The 22993-nt window shown below is 34.4% G+C and overlaps 1 protein-coding gene across 1 annotated transcript in view; it reads left to right on the top strand.

Moving 5' to 3' along the window:
- The window catches only part of LRBA (LPS responsive beige-like anchor protein), a 620537-nt gene that overhangs the window by 542382 nt on the left and 55162 nt on the right, over positions 1-22993 (top strand). Inside the window, 1 exon segment of the mRNA XM_032464781.1 lies at positions 6353-6520. Within this exon segment, the coding sequence (XP_032320672.1) occupies positions 6353-6520 (168 nt within the window).

Genomic DNA, 22993 nt, shown 5'->3' with positions numbered 1-22993 from the left:
TGGCACACAGCAATACAGACTTCAGTTGAGATTAAAACTATGAATTTCAAAGGAAACATGGCCTTCAGTGTGTAAAATATATAACAGCTGGTTGACTACTCCATTTAAAACTACACAATAACAATCGTAGACAGAATGATTCTCCTGCCAAAAGATGCACGAGTGTTTGATGGTTATATCAAGGTACGATACTAACTCACACATTTCTTCAGTAATGGTATAAACGTACAAATGAACAGTGTGCTAGTGGCTCCAGAATCTCTCTTCTGCCCAACAGTTCAAGGGCAGTTTAGAAGTACCAAACTACCCCAGTGATTTCTCTGTCTGCCTTGCAGCCTGAACTTCAATGTGTTGTTGACTAATTTTTATTTTTTAAAACTATCAAAAATAATTTTTACTCTCAGCATCCCTCATTTTTTTCCTCTAAATCCTTGACCCTCCTTTCCCTCCTTTGGCATTCGTAACTTCTTTTTTTATAATGAAGTAACTTTTATTGTATATCCATGTATTTATCCATTTGCTCACCCTTTTATTGAAAACATATATGACTCATTATTCTTAATGTCACAGCCTCACACATATTTAAGCCCCCAAAGTAAACTTTTCTTTGTAAGTAATACAAAATTTGTTTCACATTTTTGTTAAATATTTTTATTAAGGTAAATATCTGAATTCTGAAGCACTGTGATGTATTTGTAATCAGTATGGGAGAATGTTAAGCTCATGTTAGTAGATTATAGTTCCTCCAGTACTTCAGTAAGTTGACTGTTCTGCTTCACCTGAGCAAGTAATCCTTAAATAGGTTAATTAATACATTTTTTTTTTCAAAAATGAGGATTAATGTGGATTTGTCACTTCTGGAAAAATCCCACTTGGAAAGCACATTCACATTCTGAATCTGTGTCTGTCCAATACGAAAAAAATGGTGATTTTTCTGAGACATTTGTTTCTTGAAAAATTTTGATATTAACGGCAGATTTTCTTTTCTATTTTTTTCAATTTATTTCAAAAATGGAAATTATAGGTAAATAAAAAATTCGCTAAAGTTACTCAGATTCATCAGAAATTCAGAGCCAGAATTTAAGGAGTTAATGTATCTTATTAGGGGACAGGAAATCTGGCAACTATTGCAGAAACTAGACCTAATGGTGCACACAAACAATTTGTCAGTCTTCTTAAATGTGAATAGCTTTCCGCAAAGTGGCTGCTCTTGCTTTGTTTGAACAGGCTAAACTTTTCCTTTTTGGACTTTAAATCTTAGAAGTGAAATGTGATCCACATATTCAATCAAAATCATTTAATTCAAAGCATATTTTGATTGGAACAAAGTTGACATGGAAAGAAACTCTAGAATAAAAAAGTTGAAAGGACTTTATATCATATATTTAGCAGGAAAATTTGAAACAGTTCTAATTAGGCTGAAAAAAACAGCTTTCTTCAATGTAAATTACAAAGGTCATATATCAATGTTAAGGAAACATTACCACTAGTGTTTGAAATCCAGCACATGCAAACATAACAGACCAGTTCATTTTAAATCCATTTGTGTGTGTGTGTGTGTGTGTGTGTGTGTGTGTGTGTGTGTATAAGAAGGCTGTATTACATATATTTAAAATGAAAAATACTTAAAATTCCAAGTCCATGATATTGTATATTACATTTTTGCCAATCCAAACAGTAACTCCTTTGAAACTTTTTACTATCTACATTTAGAAGAATTGACTCTAAATTATAGGTACAATTAAAAAGTTATGAAACTAATTTTCATACTTTCTTCCATTAAAATATGATCAAATACATCTTGAACTGTATATCAAATCAGAGAATGAGTCAGTAATTTTTATTTCTGTCTGGAATGTACAGCTGTAGCATTTTGTATCCTGGTACTGAATTGGGCCTTCTCAAAGCCTGGGGACAGAAGTATTGGTGTAGGAGTGCAGAAATGTGTATTTGGGGTACACACGCCTAATTCCTTCTGGTTACACAATTATTTCTATAGTTAAAAGTTTGTAAATAATATTTTATCTTATTATTTGATTTTTTAATAAAAATAATTTATCCTATAGAAACCAGTAGCTTTTATTTAGTTGCTTTTTTATATATGGCATAGTATGAGAAGAATTAGCAAAAATGTAACTGAGTATTAGCATTATCCTGGGAATTAGAAGTATAAGAAGTACAAATAATACAATTAAAGTTTTTTGCTCTTGAAATAAGCAATTATCTAATTTCTTTTTTAGTTGAAGTTGGTTTTCTTGATTTTACATAATTTTTACATTAGAGAAAATTTGATTTTTTGAAAGTAAAAGGAAACTGCTGGAGTATTTCTAAAGTATTCATAGATTAGCTAAACACATGATTAATACTTTATATTGTAGAATTTTTATTCTCAAATAGCTTAGAATTTCTTGGAAAAAGCAAATTATTTCTGCATAAGTTATGTTTTTATTTGACTTCTATAAGAAATAAGAATAATTTCATATAACTTTTTTTATCAATAAATAATTCATTTCCTTAATGGGTTAGTTTCGGGAAAACATATATTACGATCTTTTACTGAGATTTATTGTTAGACACCCATTCATATATGTTATAATTATTTCTGACACAGGGTTACACAAATGAGTTATTTATGAATAATTTACTATTGTCTTTATAGTATTAAAGCTTTAATTTGTTGATGTTCTGCATTTGGACCAAACAAATGAAAGTTACTAATAAGGGTGTGTATTTGACATCTGTATACTGTACTTTTTAGCATATCTCAAGTGTTTTAGTCTCTGCTTAATAGATCTCATTAAAAAAACAGATATCAGCCCCAAGACAGTTTGTCAAGACTAATATGAGTCCCCCTGGATTGGACTGACAATATGTGTGAGGCTTCATAGGATAGGCTTTTCATAGTCTTATTTGGTGCTTAACAATTGAATGTTAGTGACTGATTTATTTTATAATAACTCAGATGAGTTGAATATTATTGTATTGTGTTCGACATTTTAGTGGATTTTCTTTTTTACAAATTTTACTCAGAGCACACATTGGATGTAAATGATGTATCTAGCCTGCTAGGGGAGTACTAATAATTGATTGGTTAGGTTTGAGAGCAGCCCAGGAAGAATGTTCCTGTCCCCTAGCTGCAAACCGTATTTAACTCCAGTCTTAATGAGGATTTTTCCTAAAGGCTTTGAAAAATCTCAGATGCTTAGCATTCTGCTGGCATGTTTTAATTTTTTTGCGGCTAAAAATGTGCATATAAATAAGTATTTATGTAAAGAGTATTTTTTTAATCTTATTACAAGGAAGGAGAATTTTTTAAAAATTAATGGAAGTTTTATGATTTATGTTTTTGAATCTCAAAAACGGCAGTTATAAAAGGTATTCCCAAGGTATTCCATTTTGAGTTATTTGTGGGTTTTTTTTTTTACCCTCAATAATTTCCTCCTGCTTGCCCTTCCCTCTTCCTTCGTCTTTTAGTAAGTGCATTTGTTTCTTATTGTATACTTTGGGTTAGATAGTTGCCATTCACTGGTATCAAAAGGATGTTAAAGCCCTGAACTGACTTTGTGCTGAAATGATTTTTCAACTTTTTGGAATTCCCATGTATCCATAGCAGTTGTTCTTGCCTGTCCCTTTTTAATATATATCTCAAGAAATGCTTGAAGGCCACTGAGGTTTTTAGTTTAGTTTTTAAATTTTTATTTAAAGTTTATTTGTGAAAGTAAACGTGTTTATCAACCTCTGGAAGAGATTTTGCCAAGATTTTGATGAATTACTGGTCAACCAGTGTAACAGTGTAAGGGGAGGCCTCCCCATGGCACTGTGGACATTTCTGCATGTGTGTTAGTGACATGATGTGAGCCTACAATGTATTTCATTTCAGCCTTTTTACTTAACATTCTGGTGTGGTGTCAAGATGGAAAGCATCTAAATCTCACCAACTTCACCATTTTGAATGTGCATAAAGAAGTAATCAGCATTAGGAAGACTCACAAGTCTTTGTTTGATGAACATAAAATAAAATTGCCCTAGTTTTTAGAGCTTTAATATTGAGAAAATTCGTTTGTACTTCGTCATTTGCTGAGCCTTCTAGAATTTTATAGTCTCAAATCACAACACCACGGACACTCAGGAGACTCCTGACTGTTTTATCTTATTAAACAATTTTGAAATCATTAATTTTTAATTAGCTTGGATGCAGGGTTTCTTTTTATCGTTTCAATAGTGTGTGTATATGAACTAAACGTTTTTTATTTAAACTACTGGCGAGAGTATTATTTACATAAATAAGTGTAGGTTCTTTCTTAGAGTACATACTGTGAGTTTGCTTCATGTAGTTGTACATTTTTGTAGACTCGGAGATATTACACGCTAATCTATTATAGTAGAGCTTTTCAGCAGTTTATTAAGTCAGATTTTGAACAACAACTGAAAAGAATGTAAGCTCACAGATATGTATAGGTCCTTCCCTGATTGAAAGTTCTAATTAAGTGAATTGGAGAAAATTAACTGAAATTAGCTGTCAGAAAGTCACATTTAAATGAGTGATGAGCTAGTCTGGCAGTAAACATTTAAATGATATAAATTGCCATTTAAGTGTATGGTTTAATGTTTGTCATGCATTAATGTGACATGAGACTGCAGTGACAATCAAGCAGCTTGCTCTAATTTGAACATATTTAGGGCTTTTGTGTAGAGTGCACTGCACACAAATTAAGACAATTGCTGTTTTTATGTGTCACTTTAAACATGTCCTCTACTCCCCCACCCCCACCCCCATCACTACCATGGCCTAAGTTAATGAAACAAACGTATCATTTTTGTATGCAACTTGCGTTAATAGTTTCTGGATTTGGGGATCAATTTTAAATCTATGTGCTTAAAATAGGAATTTACTTAAAGCTATTACAAGCCCTTCGCTTCTTATTTCAAATAAAATATGAAGCAGTTTTCTGCTTTCTTAGCTATTTACTAAATTTATAAATATAATGAGTTTTATAAGAGATGTTTAAAATAATAACTTTTCACAATTGAAACTAGCAAAATGCTTTTTTAGGTATACTTTGGAATATGAGATTTGCCTTTTATTTGCAGAATTTTTCTATACTTTATAGTGTGTGATACGTTGTGAAGCCTTGTTAAATATTACTAAAGGAAATATATTATTTTAATTTATCCATAAATAATTCACTTATTCATAGGCACTTATTTTAATAAAGCACATATTTATACAAATGTTTATCTGTGAACTAATAGGAATGTCTTTTGTTGCAAGATTATTCATATCTTACTGGTTGCTTGCGATAGAAGTTTGTCAATTTTGTTTTAGAACCGACAGATTTCTTTTTATAATATTGATAACATAGCCACAAGCCACACCAAAAATACATCATAGTTTGACACTTATGACTCTAAAAATAAGAATTTCAGTGAGATACATTACCTGATATAACTTGGTACACTTCCAGTTAAGCTTCAGAGTTTGAGTTTGAGAACTCTGTGATTTGAGTAACATTATTTATTGATAGAGTAGTCTATAATGCTAGGCTTTTATGTTGGAATAATTTTGAACAATATTAAATAATATAGATATGAGTACTTTTCTAAAAATCAAGTCTCTGGTTATAAAACATCTTTATTAGCATTTTTAACTGTGTTAAGTTTAGCAAACATTTATTGATACCTACTGTATTTTAGGTACACTGCTTGTAACAGAATATAATAATGAATTGGAAGTGGACCTTGAACCCAGCATTTCCACTGAACACTTGATTATGTTCATTTATTATTTATTGGACACTATTATGTTGGTAGAATCAAATACTTGGTCTGATTTGATATTAATATTAATATTAGAATAATAATTCAGTATTTAAAAGTATCCCTCCCAAGATCTAATTTATTGGCCTAAAAACTCAGTTGAAATAACTAAATAATTTGGTTATAGTTATTGAAGGAGACAACAAAATGTTTTAATTCTAGAAAAAATATAAATATTTCAAGTGAATAGTACATGTTTAATGTTTTCATATTTGCTATCCCAAAGTAGCCTTTACAGGGTATGACCTCTCTTTGAAACACAAGTTGAGTACCTGTCAGGCCCTGTGTTACAAATGTGACCAAGGTACACAGGCAAATACTGAAATGTAAGCAGTCTATTATAATTCAGTGTGACAAGTGCTGGAAATTCTCTGAATATAAACAAAGGAGAACGAATTCTGGTGGAAAATAGGATATCAGAATAAGTCTGTTCACAGTAAATTTAGTATTAAATTTTACGGCTTGTTCTGAATTCCTCTGTATATTTTTAAAAATAAATTTCTGCATAATAATATGATCTATGCCCTTTTTTCAGGCCCTGGAGAGTGAATTTGTTTCCTGCCAGCTTCACCAATGGATTGATCTCATTTTTGGCTATAAACAGCAAGGCCCAGAGGCTGTTCGAGCCCTCAATGTGTTTTATTACCTGACCTACGAAGGAGCTGTCAATCTGAATGCAATAACTGATCCTGTATTGAGAGAGGTAAGTTACCTGACCAGCTCTAACAGGTATCTTTAGACTGGAAGCTATTAGATATCATCTTCCCCATACTTTCATTTCACTGATGAGGAAACTGAGGCCAGATGAGTGAAGTGACTTAAGCAGGGTCACCTTTAAGATTGTGACTTAGCTGAGACTTGCACCCAGAACTTCCCTCCAACAAAGTGTTTGACTCAATATAAAATGAGAGTTTTTTCAATTTGAACCCATTAAGGGATCAATAATCATATGTACAATTTTTATGACTTTGAAGGCTACTCACTAATTTAAAAAATTAGGAAAATAATTCATTAAAGAATTAAGGTTATAAGTATAACTCTATTTAAATGTGATAAAACACATATTTATATATAATGCAGAAGTACGTGTATAACCATATAGAAGTTATCAGTAGAATGAAGCCTGGAGCTTCCTACATCATCAGATTTGCTGTTACTGAGACTCATTTTATCTTTTTCATTGATTTTCTTAAGTAAAACACTCAAAAATATGGTTTTGACAAATACATTATTTACCAAAATGTGTGTTTATAGCCTTGCTTTTTTTTTAGTATCTTTATTTAATTATGTATCCTCCAACTAACATACATCATGTACAGAGATCGTAGAATTGAACAGGTATCACCTTAAATGGCCGTCCAGTTTTGGAAGAAAACTAAGAAACCAGGGCGCTTTGATTCATAGGGAAAGTTGTGTATCACTGTCAAGGGAACATTATTTATAGAAGTAAGTTTTTCATTTTTCACCAGCACTTGATGTATTTCTTTATAATTCTACTTATGACCTGATCATGTTGACAGTGTAGGAAAGTACATATTTAAATATATGGGCCAGCACATATTATCACCTGGGTCATGTGCTCCATAAAGAAGGTTAGGGCACAAACAAGAGCACCATGCATTAGAAGCACATTTATCTTAAATTGTACAGGTTCTGAATTGCTATTATTCAGTTTATTTTAGAGCTGGATCTGGTAAACCCCAAAAGACTCTTCCAATTTTTCAGTTCTTTGAAAATGTTCCTTCCAGGGGGCATTTTATTTTATTAGAGCAACAACCGACTGCATGAGATGTATGTACATAGGGTTCTGTATGTGAAATTGAGGTTGGAGCAAACATACAAGTGGCGTTACAACACAGTGCATAATTTCATTGTTAGAATAAAGTCATATAGGCTCATTTACTTTACTTTTTATTGTTTTAACAATATTTGAATAGTGGTACTTTGTCTACTAAATGTCCATAGTTATTCTTCAAATATACCACCTGCTTTGGGGTCTTTTTTTGTCTACTTAGCTGTTATATGACTGAAATCAGTATAGATTTGATTTTGTCATGTCGTGTTTTACTTAACATACCAGCATGAATTATTTTATGTTGCTATAAAATCTGTGTAGTTTTAATTTTGAAATTCCACGATGTTCTATAGAATTGCTTTGAAAATGTACTTAATACCATTTCTCCCAATGTGGGATCTGATTTTTTTTTTTTAAAGACTTGTCTATTGGTGTGTCCAAGTCGATGCAGCATTTGCAGGATGAAGGATGGCTCTCTCTGTGATGCTCTGCTAGTTAAAAAGTGAAACATTCAATCAGCAGGTTGTTTCCTCCACAGATCACTGAGTGTAATTGGCTCTTTGTTTTTATTCTGGATTGACCCACCCTGTTTCTCACACACATTAGTGGTTTACCAAAGGAGTTGACCATGTACTATTTACAGTATAATCTATAAGAGCACTGTCCAGGAGAACTTTCTGTACTGATGGAAATGTTCATTATACCTTCACTGCTCAGTACGGTAACCACTGGTCACATGTGACTGTTGTGCATTTGAAATGTGGCTTGTGTGACTGAGGAACTGAATGTTTAATTTTAGTTAATTCAGATTTAAATAATCACATATGGCTAGTGGATGCCATATTGGACAGGGGAAAGCTAGCAGACTGTCATACATCTTTGGTTACCAAATTTTCGAAATCCAAATTCAGGGCATGTGGTCAGACAATGGGGCAATAAATGTTAAATTCACTTGGTAGAATATTTGACATTGGGCATACTCCATTTAGGTATTAGACATGTAGTTGACATACATGTCTAAACCAAATTACATTTTTTCTTTCACTTAAACTAACATGTTATGAATTCAGATACTGTTTTTATTATGGTAAATCAATATCAAATTTACCATTTTAACCATTTTGAGTGTATAATTCAGTAGTATTAAGTACATTCACATTATTATGCAACCATCACCACCATCCATCTCCAGAATCATCTTCCCAAACTGAAACTCTGTATGTGTTAAACGGTGACTCCTCCTTCCCTTCTGCCCTCAGGCCTTGGCAGCCACCATTCTACTTTATGTTTCTGGGACTTTGACTATTCTAGGTATCTCAGATCAGTGGAATTATACAATATTTGTCCTTTTGTGTCTGGCTTATTTTATTAAAGTTCATCTATATTGTAGATTGGGTCAGAATTCTGCCCCCCCCCCCTTTTAAGGCTGATTAATATTCCATTGGACGTATACACCACATTTTGTTTATCCACTTATCTGTCAGTGGACATTTGGGGTTGTTTCTACCTTTTAGCTATTGTGAATAATGCTGCTATGAACATGAGTATATAAATACCTGTTCAAGTCCCTGCTTTCAGCTCTTTGGGGTATGTACTCAGAAGTAGAATTGCTGGGTTATATGGTAATTCTATGTTTAACTTTCTGAGGACCTGCCATACCAAATACGTTTTCAGTATTTATTTTTCATGATCAGCATTTGCTAAAGACTGTTTAAAACTTTTGCTTTAAGTTTCTTTGACTTCCTTTTCTTCCCCACAACTCCAAGTAGTTAATTATTAACAAATTAAACTTTAACTGGAGAGTTTTCCACTCATCATACCCTAATTTATTTTTATATTATACATTATGTAAACATGTATAATATGCTAGATTCAGCATTCACTCCAAAAACACAGCCTTATGTTCTAAGTATGGTAGGTACTCCATGTTCGTGAAACAATATATCACTTCATTAATTAGCATTATTTGTATAAATATACACGGTTAATTCACAGTGCTTTCTGAATGTGATGTGACCTTTTATTACAGCCATGCCATATTATAGTGCCAAATCTTGTGACACCATGCAGTGTGATGTTGTAGAATAAATGAACAAGTATGTAAATGTGGACTTGATTCCTGGCCCCAGTGCCTACTAGTTGTGTGACTGGGATCTTCCGGAGACTCTGTTTCCTTGTATGTGGAATTGGTACGATAATGCCCACCTTATGGAGAGTCAGATGAGGTGTAATACATGAAAAGGCCTGGTATGGTACCTGTCCCATCCTAAGTTCCCAGCCGGTGTTACTTCTTTCCTTTACGTTGTTCAGTGTTAAACCTTTGGTTTGGGTTAGAAAACATAACTGTAAACAAGAATGTAAATTACCGATTGCACCATAGAAAGAATCATAAAATGTTGACACTAGAGAAGTAATTTGAGACTGTTCCCTGGAGGACATGTGCAGAGTTCATTGTAAAGTGAGGCAAGGAGAAAACAGAAGACAAGAGTAAGTCATTAATTTTGTTTTTCTCAACAACCTTGTACTAAACCTAACTTATGTAATAAGGCTAAAGAGTTGAAAGGCAAGTCCCTGCCCTTGTCAGCTAGAGTTCATTGTCTAGGAGGGAAATATGGATAAGTAAACAGTTATAATCCTGTGATAAATTCACTATAGAGATAAGGACCTGGTATATATGCGTAAGTGTAGAGGGTAGACACTAAACCCAGCCTGCCTGAGACCAGGCATGTTTTCTGCGAAATGAGAGGCTCGAGCTGTAGATTGAAGGATGAATAAGAACACTGGGTAGAGTCGTGAGCAGAGGACAGCTACTCAGAAGAAATCGTAGAAGCCCCCTGCACAGAGTGAAAGAGATCATGGCTGGAGAATACGTATGTGGCGTGAACCGAAGGTGATAAGGTGAGAGAGACAGACAGGAGCCAGACCATACAGGGCCTTCAAGGCCATAAAAAGTCAGTTTAACTGCATTATAAGATAGTGAATTGAAGGCCGGAGGTCGGTGACATCACCACATATGTGTTTTAGAGCCTGTCTGAAAGACGGCTGAACAAATAAGAGCTGAAAAGTACTCACTGGATTATTCTAAGAGTCACTGGTGGTGTTAGAGCAGGACACTTAGACGGTGGGGGACTGTGCTGTGATTGCGAGGCAAGCAAGTCAACACAGTGAGGAAAGGAAACAGTTGGAGGGAGAACTTTTAACTGCTTTATTAAGATAAAGTTTGCATAGGATAGAATTCACCCACTCGAAGTGTACAGTACAGTAGTTTGGGTGTATTTACAAGCGTCACCACAAGCTAATTTTAGAAGATTTATTCACCATGAAAAGAAACCCCGTACCCATTACCAGAACTCTAACAGAGAAATTTTTTTTAATGGGTAGATAATTGACCATGTATCTGTGTTAATTGGACAGATCCAAAGAGAGAGAAGCATGTCAAACATACAGGAAAGAAAGCATTTAATATACTATTAAGCTCCAGGAGGAAAAGAAAGGGAATGAAGTCCAGAACACATACAGTGATGAGCACAGGACAGCAGGGAACAATACTGCCTTGTCTGTGGTTGGAGGGGAGAAGGTTAGCCTGGGGACTAAGTAAATGAGCAGGGATGAGGTAGAAAGGCAACAAGATCATGAGGGTTTGGACCAAGAGTGGGATAATATTTATGGAAATGCCTAACATAGTGATAGGTGCTTAATAGATGCTCATTAATATATAAATTATTTTTTCCTTTCCATGTTGTTTTTCTCTGTTCTCAACAGCAGAGAATAGGTTTAGAAAAAGGGGTGTGTGTGCGTATGTGTGCTGCCTGTCTGTCTGTCTAATTGTGTATGGGGAGAGAGAGTTGACGTTTGGCCATGGGAGAATGGTGGAATCTCTGAAAAGGGGTTGAGAGTGGAAGGGTGGTTGATGACATTGTTAAAGGAATATTGTTGACATGATGGTCTAGGCTGGTTTGGCTAAATGAGAAGGGGGCTGATAAATTGGGAGAGTTTCTTCTTTCATTCATTTATTTAGCAAATAATCATTTTGTTCATGGAGCCAAAAATACAGAGATGAACAAGAAGGTCAGACAAAGAAAGCCCCTTCCCTCTTGGAGCTCACATTCTAATGGGGTGCACAGAAAATAAACAATGAAAACTAACTTCAGTTAGTGATAAGTATTATGAAGATAATAAGGCTGAGTTAGGGGATACAGAGAGACTCAGGAGCAGGACCATCTTCTGGTTTATTTCTCACCCCGTCTCCAGGCTACACCATCTTTTCTTCAGAATCTTGTTCCTCTAAGAGGCTTAAACATCTCTATTATTAGTAAATTTGTACATGCACTTGGCTTATATTAAAACATTATCCCTGCAAAATCACAATAGCAGAACCAGGATAGATTTGTGCCTCTCTAGTTTTAAAAGCAGACTAGACTAGACTTCTTTCTCTTCAGTAGCTGTAGTTTTGCTTTTACTGTCTATTGTCTATTTAGTTCAGTTTGGAACACTCAGATGTTCACCCAGTCACACCCAGAGGCAAGCTGTCTACATACAAGTCATGCAGTCACCTACTGCTTGAGAAAAGCTCTGTTCCTCTTGAGAAAGTTTTATTCTGGAGTGAACGGTTAATACATATGGTAGAGTAAGTGATCATAAAAATAATCTCTCTATAAAAAAAGCACTAAACGATAGAAATAATAACCATAAGAAGAGGAAAAGTAATCAGAGAAACAGCCTGCGGCACATTAAGCTTTTATGTTGTTTTTAATTTTTAGAAAACAGCTGGGTTATCAATATACAGCTATGTCCTGTATTTGCATATATCACACACTGGAAAGAATTCTTTTTCATGAAAATATACATTTTTTTTCCCCAATATCTGTGACCTCCGACTAGAGGATGTATTTCTGTCTTTAGCTGTTAATTCTAACAGGCCTCTTTACTCTTCTTTATTTCTCTATTCTTGGGGGTACCTTTTTTTTCCCTTTTTCTCTCCCTTTAGCATTTTTAATCTACTCTGTTTTCCTAGCATTACATATGTTCTTTTATAAAAAAGGTACAAATGAATAAAAATTGGTTATTTTCTGGTTGTTAATTCTGCTGAATTTGGTTTCACTCATTCACCTTTCTTCCTTCTACCACCATTTAAAGAACTAAAAACCAAGAAAGAAGACGTTTAAAAAGAGAAAAATTAGGGAGAGTATAGCTTAGCGGTAGAGTGCGTACTTAGCATGCACAAGGTCCTGGATTCAATCCCCAGTACATCCACTAAAAAATAAATAAAATTAAAAATTAATTAAAAAATACATGAAGAAACCTAATCCCCCCCCACACACACAAACAAAAAAGAAAAAAATAAGGATTATTGAATTCAGAGTCAGGTTATGAGTAAGAATAAATATTTTTATTAAGATAAAAAACCTAAAATCCAAATTCACAAAATAAATACATGATGAATTGAATATTCATTCCCTTTACAAAATAATCTCTTTTCCTAAAAAATGTAAAATAAGTATTTTCCTTAAATAATTTCTTTAATATATTTAGAATGTTATTGTCTTGACAGGCATGATTTCTAGAACATTTCTGTATCCTTTCTTATATCCAGAATTCACCTATCAATTATTAAATAAATGGTAAATGCTCTGTCTGAAACTTGAGAGCCCAGTTAGCTAGCGCTTAGTATAGAACAGTTCATTGATGGAGTTTCAGTAGGTCAGAAATAAGTGTTTAAAAAACTGTATGTACAGTGATGTTTTTTGAGTGAGATGTTAAGTATACTACACATCAGAGCACAAAGGAGAAACAGCCAACCCAGGTGAAGGCAGTGATAACTGCCTGAACATAATCCTTAAGAAATGAGGCGTGAAGTAGGTGAAGCAGTAGAAATGGTAGGGGAACTCAAAGCAGAGAGCACTCATATGGGAAAAAAGCATAGAGTGACTCCACAACTGGAAATTAACATGCAGGGGCAGTGGCAGGGGGCGCTGTAAGAAGTTGGTGATGAAGAGCCACTAGGTTGATGGTGTCTCCCAAGCACATTTGGAAACCATTCGTGTCTGTCTGTCATTAGTCTAAGCCAGGCTAGCATTAGACCTGGTCACCCTTTCCTACCCTTAACCATCTACAATCCACTTTCCGCAGAGCTGCCAAAGTGACATTTTAAAACTGTAAATGAGATCGTGTCCCTCCTCTACTTAAACTTCCAAATTTCACATTAAACAGAGAATAACATCCTGCCTGCCCCCCGCGACCTGGCCCCTGCCTGCCTCTCTGATCTCATGCCAGCCTATTCTGGTTCTCATTCGTGTGTCCTGTGGCACTGACCTTCTTTCTGTTCCTGATCATGCAAAGGTTGTCGCTGAATTCACACCTTATGAGAGCCATTTTCTCCGACCGTTCCAGATTTTCACGTGCTGGTTCCTTGTCATTTATGCCTCAGCTGGAAGATTATGTCTTCAGCAGGGGCTTCCCTTCATACATCCAATCCAGTATCTTTTTGTTACTCATTTTAATTTAAAGCAAAAGACTGTGATATATGTGATACAGATTCTTGGAAATCTTTTGAGACGGGACTCCTCTTGGGCATGGTCTGTTTTCATAAATGTTCTCTGTGTACCTGAAAAACAGTGGGTGCTCCAGTTTTTAGGAGTGGAGGCCATTTTACGGTGAGGTAGTGAGTGAGTAATGACAAGTAAGGAGGTGACTGTGAGTTTTTATTATTAATATTAGTTACTGTTCTGTGCTATGTTTGACCTTAATCTAAAGGATTCCATACTTCTGTTCTTCCTCAGTTGTTATGCTCTCTTTTTATATTTTTCCTGTTTCCCTTCTAAAACTATCAGTTCCCACTTCTTGCTGCTGTGTCAGTATGTCAGCCTTGGAAGGGGCATCCTTCCCATACCGTACAGTTAGCGACTTCTTGCATGTTACAGTCTGAGAAGCCAAGTAACCAGATTCGATAGAATTAAATTTAGTCAGTAGGTTTTGATTACTTCACCAGATACAAAACCATAAACCACAGTAATCAAAACACTGTGTTCTAGGGGGTGGGAAGGGATAAACTTGAGAGTTTGAGATTTGCAGGTGTTGGCCACTGTATATAAAAAATAGATTTAAAAAAATATGCTCCTTCTGTATAGCACAGGGGATTATATTCAATATCTTGTAGTGGAAGGGAATATGAAGGCAAATATGTGTGTGTGCGTGCATGGCTGGGACATTGTGCTGTGTACTAGAGATTGACACATTGTACCTAACTGTACTTCAGTGAAAACAAAACAAAACAAAACACTATGTTCTGGTGAAGGAACTAAGGTTCAATGGAACAGAATAGAGCTTCCAGAAATAGCAATATTACACGTAAGAATATATGATAAAGGTGGTATTTAAAATCACCAGGGAAAGGCTGTCTTATTCAGTGTGATGTTGGGACAGCCAGCTAATTGTGTACAACAAATTAATTTAAATCCCTGTTTCACATCTTAAAGTGAAAAAATTTATGGACGAAATAATGTATTTATTTGGAATAAAGATTATATTGTAAATATAAAGAGTACAACTACGGAACTTAGAAGATACTATAGGTGGATAGTTTTATAATCTTGGAATGGAGAAGGCCCGTTTTGTAAGTCAATATCAAAACAGTCATTAAGGAAATTTATGTATTTGTCTACATAAAAACAAGTTTTTGTAGATCCAAAAAAAAAAAGCAATAATAATAAGTTCAGGAACAGATAATTCACAAAAGATGAAATACAAGCCACGAAGGAAGCCTCACTAGTAATCAGTGTAATTCAATTTAAAATCTAACACATTTTTGCCTATTAAATTTTCTAAGATAAAAAATAACTGAAAATTCCTAATATCAGTTAAAAAACAGACACTGTCATATATTTGGTGACGATGAAAATAGGTTGAATCTTTATAGCAATCTGTATCAGTTTTTAAAATACTTATCTACTCTTTACTTAGAGCTTTAGCCAAAAGGAATAATTGAACAGGTATATAAAAAAAAAAAAAGTTCAGGTGTATAGTTGTTCACCATAGCAAAAAAAAAAAAAAAAAAAAAAAACCACAAAGAAACAAAAACCACATAAATGTCTTAACAGTAGAGAACCAGTAAAAAAAATATTGGTGAATCCATAAAGTGGAATAAAAAATATTGCTATATAGGTCTATATGTATTGCTATGGAAGAGTATTTTACCATATTACATTGAAAAACATGTTATGAAACATAGAAAATACAAATTTTATGATGTGTGTATATGCTTAGGAAATTTCTGAAATTATAGACCCCAAGGTGTTTATATGGTCATCTAACCAAAGATAGTCATTGTTATAGTTATTATCTTTGGTCAGTGAGATTACGGAATTCTTTCATTTGGTACTTTCTATGTTCTGAAAAGTATTTCTCTTTTAAATCAAGAGAAAAAAGCCAACCCATAGCTCTTTCTCTTTCTGAAAATCCAAACAAATGATGCAGTTAGCATGAGCATCATGATGCTGACTTTGCTTTTGGCTGTTTGGAGGTCTTTTGTGATTACTTCTTGGGCTTGGCCGTGTTTAATGTTGCTTGGATACTGACTTTGTATAATGATCTTCATTTGATAACTTTGATAAAGGTGAGGGAATTTGTAATTTCTTAACTTTTGTCTCACTCAGAAATTAGGACCTCTGAGCTCGTAGTGTGTTATTTAACTCACTGAACTAGGATTCTTTTTCATACTTTTTAGCCATTTAAATTTATTTCTTCATTTTTGCCATCATATTTGAGGAGGACCAAAAGGATCACTTCAACTCCTAGGGAAAATATCTTAGCTACACCACTGTTAATTGTAGCTCTTACCATCATTTTCTAAAATCAAGAAGGCTTTTGGCCTAAGATTCATGAATTCTAGATTTCTGGGTTCACTACTAAACTGTGTGTATATGTATATATATTTAAATGGCTATATAAAGAGATTTAACAACTTATTTATCAGAAAAATGTGTGTTAACTATAAAATTTCAAAGAATATGAAAGTATAAAGTAAGAGAGTAGAAAGCTTCTATCCCCAAGTTTGGTCTTTGTTCGCTAAGGCTAGAGTCACGTGCTGAAGTCAGTGATAATAGTTTCTATATGCTGTGCTTTGATATTTACAGAAAAAAGCCTCTGCCACACAATTCATTGCCTTTTACTAATGCCTGAAACTGCACCATTATAGATAATTTACTTAGTCACAGGTTTTTGGCAGGGAAACAATTTTTTCCAGTCATTCAGCTCTGTGCATAGGACTTGATCGTAGATTTTGACAAAAGGAAAAGTACAGACACAACAGGGTCCGAGCAGCCTTTGTGTAGGGGCAGCGGGGGCCAACCCTGGGGTGTGCCGGAGCTAGGAAGAAAAGGTGGAGATTCAAAGGCCAAAAGATAGACTGCACAGGTAGGTTTTGCTTAGGGGCAGCATAAATATGAACCTTGTCATCTCTGCATTTTCATCTTGCACCTTACCTTAAGTCCTCACCACGTTTCCTCAGGAAGCATCATTTTCTCCTTTTCAAGCAAATGCAATGTTATTTTATGTCTATGTCAGTTCAGAAATTAAAGTTATTAATTTCCTAATGAAAATGGAACTCAGCTCTGTTAACGTAAATGGGTAGGGAAAAGTTAAAGGAGAGCCACCTTGTTGCTCTATTTAAAGAATTATATACAGTGGGTCTCATAGCGTGAAAGTAAAACCTGAAAAGTTTTCCCAAAGTTGTTTAGTGTCAGTGGTTGGTTTTCCCTCTCCCAAATTTATCCTTTCAAATGCCGTGTTAGTAACACATAATCACTCTGAGAAGGTCTGTTTTCCAAAAGAAGCAGCAGCAGTGTTTAAGTTTACATGACCCCAGTTTCATGACAGCAGTAGCAAATCAGATATCTTATCCGAGAGAAGGCATTTTTGGCTTAGAATTCAATCACTTTCATGGTGGGAGTCAACAGCTTATTTCAGCCCTAACACTACTGCAGAACACTGGCTGCAGTGAATCTTTCAGAAAGCATAAACACAATTGGTATTTATAGCATTGTTAACATTTGTTAAATAGTTAGAGGAATGGTCTGTAAGCCTGTTGTAAGCAGGTGGGGCAGGAATCTTTGCTGTGGCTGCCGTGAGATTTGGAAGTAGGACAACAGGACAACGCGGTTACGATGGTTGTAGCAGTAGAGTAAGTTAGAAGTATTGAATGCGGGAAGTTAAGACTTCACGCAGCCACAATTCAGAGTGTTAAAAAAATAATCCCGAAGCATCTCTGGCCAGAATTGTGTTACACAGATGACATGCTTGACACAGTGCAGGGCAGGAGCTGTACAGTGAAAAGCCAAATAAACGGTAAGGATTAGTCAAGTTTTAATTGAAAACCTACATAAAAAATACCTTGAAATTACGCCAGACTTTCTTGTGTATTAAAACCACAATCACAGTTTTCCCTTAGTCGATTAAATAAACATCGAAGTTGCCAGAAAAGCTAATCTCTGTATTTTGCTAGTGATTAGGCCTATTGCAGACTTACTAGTTAAATAGGTGGAGCTAAATTATACATCCAAGGAGATAAAACAAAGCGTTAATATTTTTTTTATGACTTCCTCCCTATCTGCTCCCCAAGAAATCCTGACCCGTTCTATTATGCCAATGCCTTTCGTCATAAACCTCTGCTCTTTTCAGGCACCGTCTTCATTTTAAATTGAAAGTGTAAAAATTACTCATAAATCAAGTGACTGAATTTTGTTCTTGAAATTTTAAACTAAATGCAAGTTTCTAGAAAAATTAAGATTAAAGATTACATAGATTTGAAAATCTATGTAAGATTATTTTCAAGTGTGACAGATTTCTTAATGTTCAGAATAGCAATGTTGCTCTATTTCTAACAAAGATGAGGGAGTTTACTTAGAATCTCTATTCTTAGTCTTCGTTATTGGTACAAAGAAGCAACTGAGATTCCATTAGCACAGTACTCAGGAAATACTTAAGAGCAAATTTTCTCAATGTTGAGTATGATGTAACTACGTTATAGCAGGAAACTTGTTGCCTTCCCTCTCTCTGTCCCGGCCTGTACTGTGTAACTGGCGGGGTGTGTTTGTGTGTTGTGTGTATGTGTATGTGTATGTGTATGTGTATGTGTATGTGTATGTGTATTGTCTTTCAGGCTCCAAGTTCTTTGAGTCAAGAATTCCTCAGTGTACCTCATTTCAGCATTCTTACACAGTGGATGCTCACAAATATTATTGAGAAAAATAGACTAAGTGATCCTTAACAAATGAATGACCATGACATAGTTTAAACACATCTGTCTGGTTTTGAGAAATAATTTTAACCTTCTGAATGCAATAAATTAACTGTCCTGCTGTTTTGTTTTGTTTTTTTTTTTCCTTTACGAACTTTTTACTATGTTTCCACTGTGTTTGCCCCTTAGTATTGGCCATGTCTTTGAAGCAACATTCCACTTATTTTTCTAGGCAGGCTGCTTTATCTGCTCGTTTCCAGTAGCTAGAGATGGAGGTGTTTTGAATGAGCACATCAATGTTCTAGACAGAGATACTGTTTGAAATTATCCATGAACACAGTGCCGCTGAACATTATTGAGTGACATTTGTTTCTGTTGGTTGTGTCTGCTCTGACTAGCTGGTTTCTTTCAGATTGGCAGCTGGGATTATGCTGCAGTGGATGGACAGCTACAAGAAGTGGAGATTGTAGTGAGGCTGGGCTGGGCCTCCGTGTAATGTGCCTGGAATGTATGGGCTCAGCTAAAGGCACTGATCGGAAATCTGTGCATATTTTCACAATTTATAAGTACTTTATAGTAACTTCCATAAAACTATTGAGTAGATATATAAGTAAAAATACTCCTTTTCCTCCCTAATTTTTCCCTCTCCCCTGGTTTCCTATCACTGCAGTCTTTTTTTTTTAAAGACAGATTTATTTTATTTAACAAGGCACTCGTTCTCTTTGCTTTTTAAATACCATCATGATATACATACGCCCTCAAATACCTAATGTAAATAGAACAGTGTACTTACAAATTGTCATACCTTTCTAAATATTTAATTAATAATAAATGATGGTAAAATATTGATAAAACTAATGGCTTCTTGAAGTCAGATGAAAATAAGTTAGGGAATAAGCTCAAAATAACAAAATTAGTTTCTTCGCAAGGTCTATTTATTTTACAATCTGTGACCAATTTATCAGCTGCAGTTGTTCCTAGATGTTAATACTTCTGCTTACTGGAAAAACTGAAGTTCATAAAGCTATATCAAATATTGTCAGATTTTTCTTTGGACTTTCATAGGTTTTTTTTAGTTTTAGATTTTTTTCAAAACAATTTTTTTTTACTATTCTTGATCTTAAAAGTAATACATGCTTTTCTAAGATGTCAAATAGTATAAAAGTGAAGAAGGTATTCATTTTTTTTCTGCCAATCTTTTCATCCATCCTCCCACCAGAGATAATAGCTGATAATAGTTTGGTATGTACCTTTCCAGATTTTACACATGTGTATTCATGCATGTACTCACATAGCACATAAAAATGTGTGTTTATTTAATTTTTATTTTTTATTTTTTACTTAGATGAGATCATACACTGTATTCTTTGGTAACTGGGAATTTTTTCATCAGTATAGTATAGACTAGTTTCCATGACACATATATTCAGCTTAACTCACTCATTTTAATGACTGTATGGTATTTCATTAACATAGTTAATTAGTTTTCCGCCCTAATTTTACTATTGCAGAGTGCTATAATAACCATCTTTGTGTCTAAATCTTTTTGCATTGGTCTGATTTTTAGGAAAATTTGCAAAAGTGGAATCAGTAACTCAATCTTTATTTGAAAACATGAAAATTTGACTTTTAACTAAGTTTTTGTTTTTCTCTGTCTAATTTCTCAAACTTAAAAAAAAAAAACCTTTGTCTTTCAAGTTCAAATTTATATAGAATTACTTCTGTTCAGTTAACTTATTTCTTCACTTTATCCCTCTTCTGTGTGGATTACTTTGCATAATTTGTTGACTAAATACCTGCTATTGTTTATTTTGAACAAAAAGTCTGATTGAGTTTTAGAAATTCCTCATGCTAGTAGTACATCCATGACACTTTTCTCGATGGGCTATTTATCTTTTGCATTATGCTTTACAAGGTTTGAATTCGATGTTTTTTTTTTTCCTAGGGCACTTTAATATTTACATTTCAATCTTAAAAGATTCTTTTAAAGAATTTGAGTTAGGTTCATTATGCTAATTTTTTTAAAATTTTGTGCTTTTATTGCTCTAAGTACTCAAAAGTAACTCTGTATTTCATTACCTATGTTGAAGGGTCTAGCTTCTCAATGTTTCTGAATGTTGCCTTGCCTTTTTTTTTTTTTTCACCAGCTAGAGGTGTTATGCAAACAAGACCATATATATTATAAAGATAATTTTCTCTTTTTAGAGCCTTCATTTTTAATCAGCACATTTACTTGTTATGTGAGGCTCTTTGGCCTTACTGGTTAATGTTACCGGAATTTTTTGTCCTTCAGGAGTTAAATGCTAACTTAAACATAAGATTAGTGTGCTTTTTTAATTTGCTAATACCAAAGCTAAATTTTTACAGTGGCCTCAAAGGGCACTGAAGCTGGTTCACTAGAGAGTCAGTTAGTAAACGGAGTGGAAACCAGTCAAATATCCAGCAAGTTGTTCTCCAGCTTAATTCAAATGTGTGAAGGGCAAGACGAAAACAGACATAAGTGATAATATGATATGTAACACAGGAGAAGTCACTCGCTGGCTGTCATGTGACTCTTTTTAAACATGAAAAGTGAATTAATTTCTGAAATCCAAAATATGAAGTCTTACTTGGATTTGTAAATATCTCTTGGTAAGGAGTTACTCTTGAATCTTAAGATAGCTTTCTAGAATTTAATTTTGGTAATGTCAGAAATTTTTAATATATTAATAAATGGCATTTTTTTCTTAATAAATGATTTTTTCCATTTCCCCATCCCAATTTTATAGTGCTTTTCGATGTAAATACATAGGGGATAAAATGCAATTTCGGAGTTGTGTGCTTAAAAAGAGCAGAATACTTATGTGTTTACCTTAATTGCATCCATATGTTTAAGTTCTTTCTCCCCCAAACCCATCTTAAAAAAGTTTTACAGCTTTATTGTTGGTTACTAAGTGTTGTACTGAGTTAACTTGTTTCCTCTGTTAGATTAAAAAGACTATTGCAAAGAGACTAAAATAATCATTATTAAGTTGAAGTCCTGCATTGCCACTAAGCCAGTCTACTTTCCTTCCCTTTTCTTTCTTTTCTTTCATTCTTTCATTTTATCTAGCGTGTGTACCTGTATTCTCTCTCTATATTCTGCCCCTTTCTCTATAGCCATAAAAATCATGGAATTATGCAGTCGTTGGCACAGAAAACTATAGAATACACAGCTTGCTGAAAATCTTTTCATAATATTTCCATTTGGAAATCCATTAATAAATTCTCTAGGTAATATTTGAGATGCTGTTTATAAAATACAAATATGTGGTTTTATTGGAGTGTCTTGAAGTATTTGTGTAGTCTTTTTTACTACTATGTATTTTAACATCTGGAATGCTGCCTGCCTGAATTCAGGTTTATTATAGAAAGTAGTAAGAGGCTATTTACAGAAGTATTTGGGAATTGGTGGACGAGGATGAAGTAAGCTTTGTGGTAGCGATGTTTAATAGAATGTTTTTTTGGTGCTGGGCTGCTCTGTAGTAAGTGTTAGGAGTGTGTCTTTTAGCTACGTCACTGCTGAATTATGAATGGATAAGATTCATTTATTCAGTGAATATTTATTGAGCACCTACTGTGTGTCAAGCCCCCAGAAGCACAGAAAGACTTAGCAGTCTCTGGTCTCAAGGAGACTTAGAGTCTAATTGATAAGACAGAAATTAGACCAGTAACCAGGATTTTAGTCAAGTAGGTGGTTGGGGTCTGTGCACAGCGCTTCAGGAGCAACAGGGAGGGGCAGCAACAGTCTGGATGAGATCTAGAAAGAGATTCCCCAGAGTACAGAGATGCCTGAACTGAGTCTTAGAGAATGAGGAGGAGGCAACCACACACAGAAAAAGGGAATAGAAACATTAGGAAAACAGTGTATGCAAAGGCAGTGTGACAACTTACATCTCACATGCAGAGTGTGAGGGGGACAGTGTCAGGATGAGACTGGAAACATGGGAAGCTAGATGACTATTCATCTTACTTGTAAGTAGGTCGTAACATTTATTAAATGCTTACTTAACCTCAGCCAGACACTATGTAAAATCTTTTACGTACATGCTGTAATAATAACATCAAACAGTTACTGATATGTCAAGAACCATTCTACGTGTTTTATATTATCTCATTTAATCTTCACA

The sequence above is a fragment of the Camelus ferus genome, chromosome 2 (genome assembly GCF_009834535.1).
Source record: "Camelus ferus isolate YT-003-E chromosome 2, BCGSAC_Cfer_1.0, whole genome shotgun sequence".
Classification (NCBI taxonomy): Eukaryota; Metazoa; Chordata; class Mammalia; order Artiodactyla; family Camelidae; genus Camelus; species Camelus ferus.
Note: the sequence above shows the minus strand (reverse complement) of the source record. Positions and strands in the feature narration are given on the sequence as shown.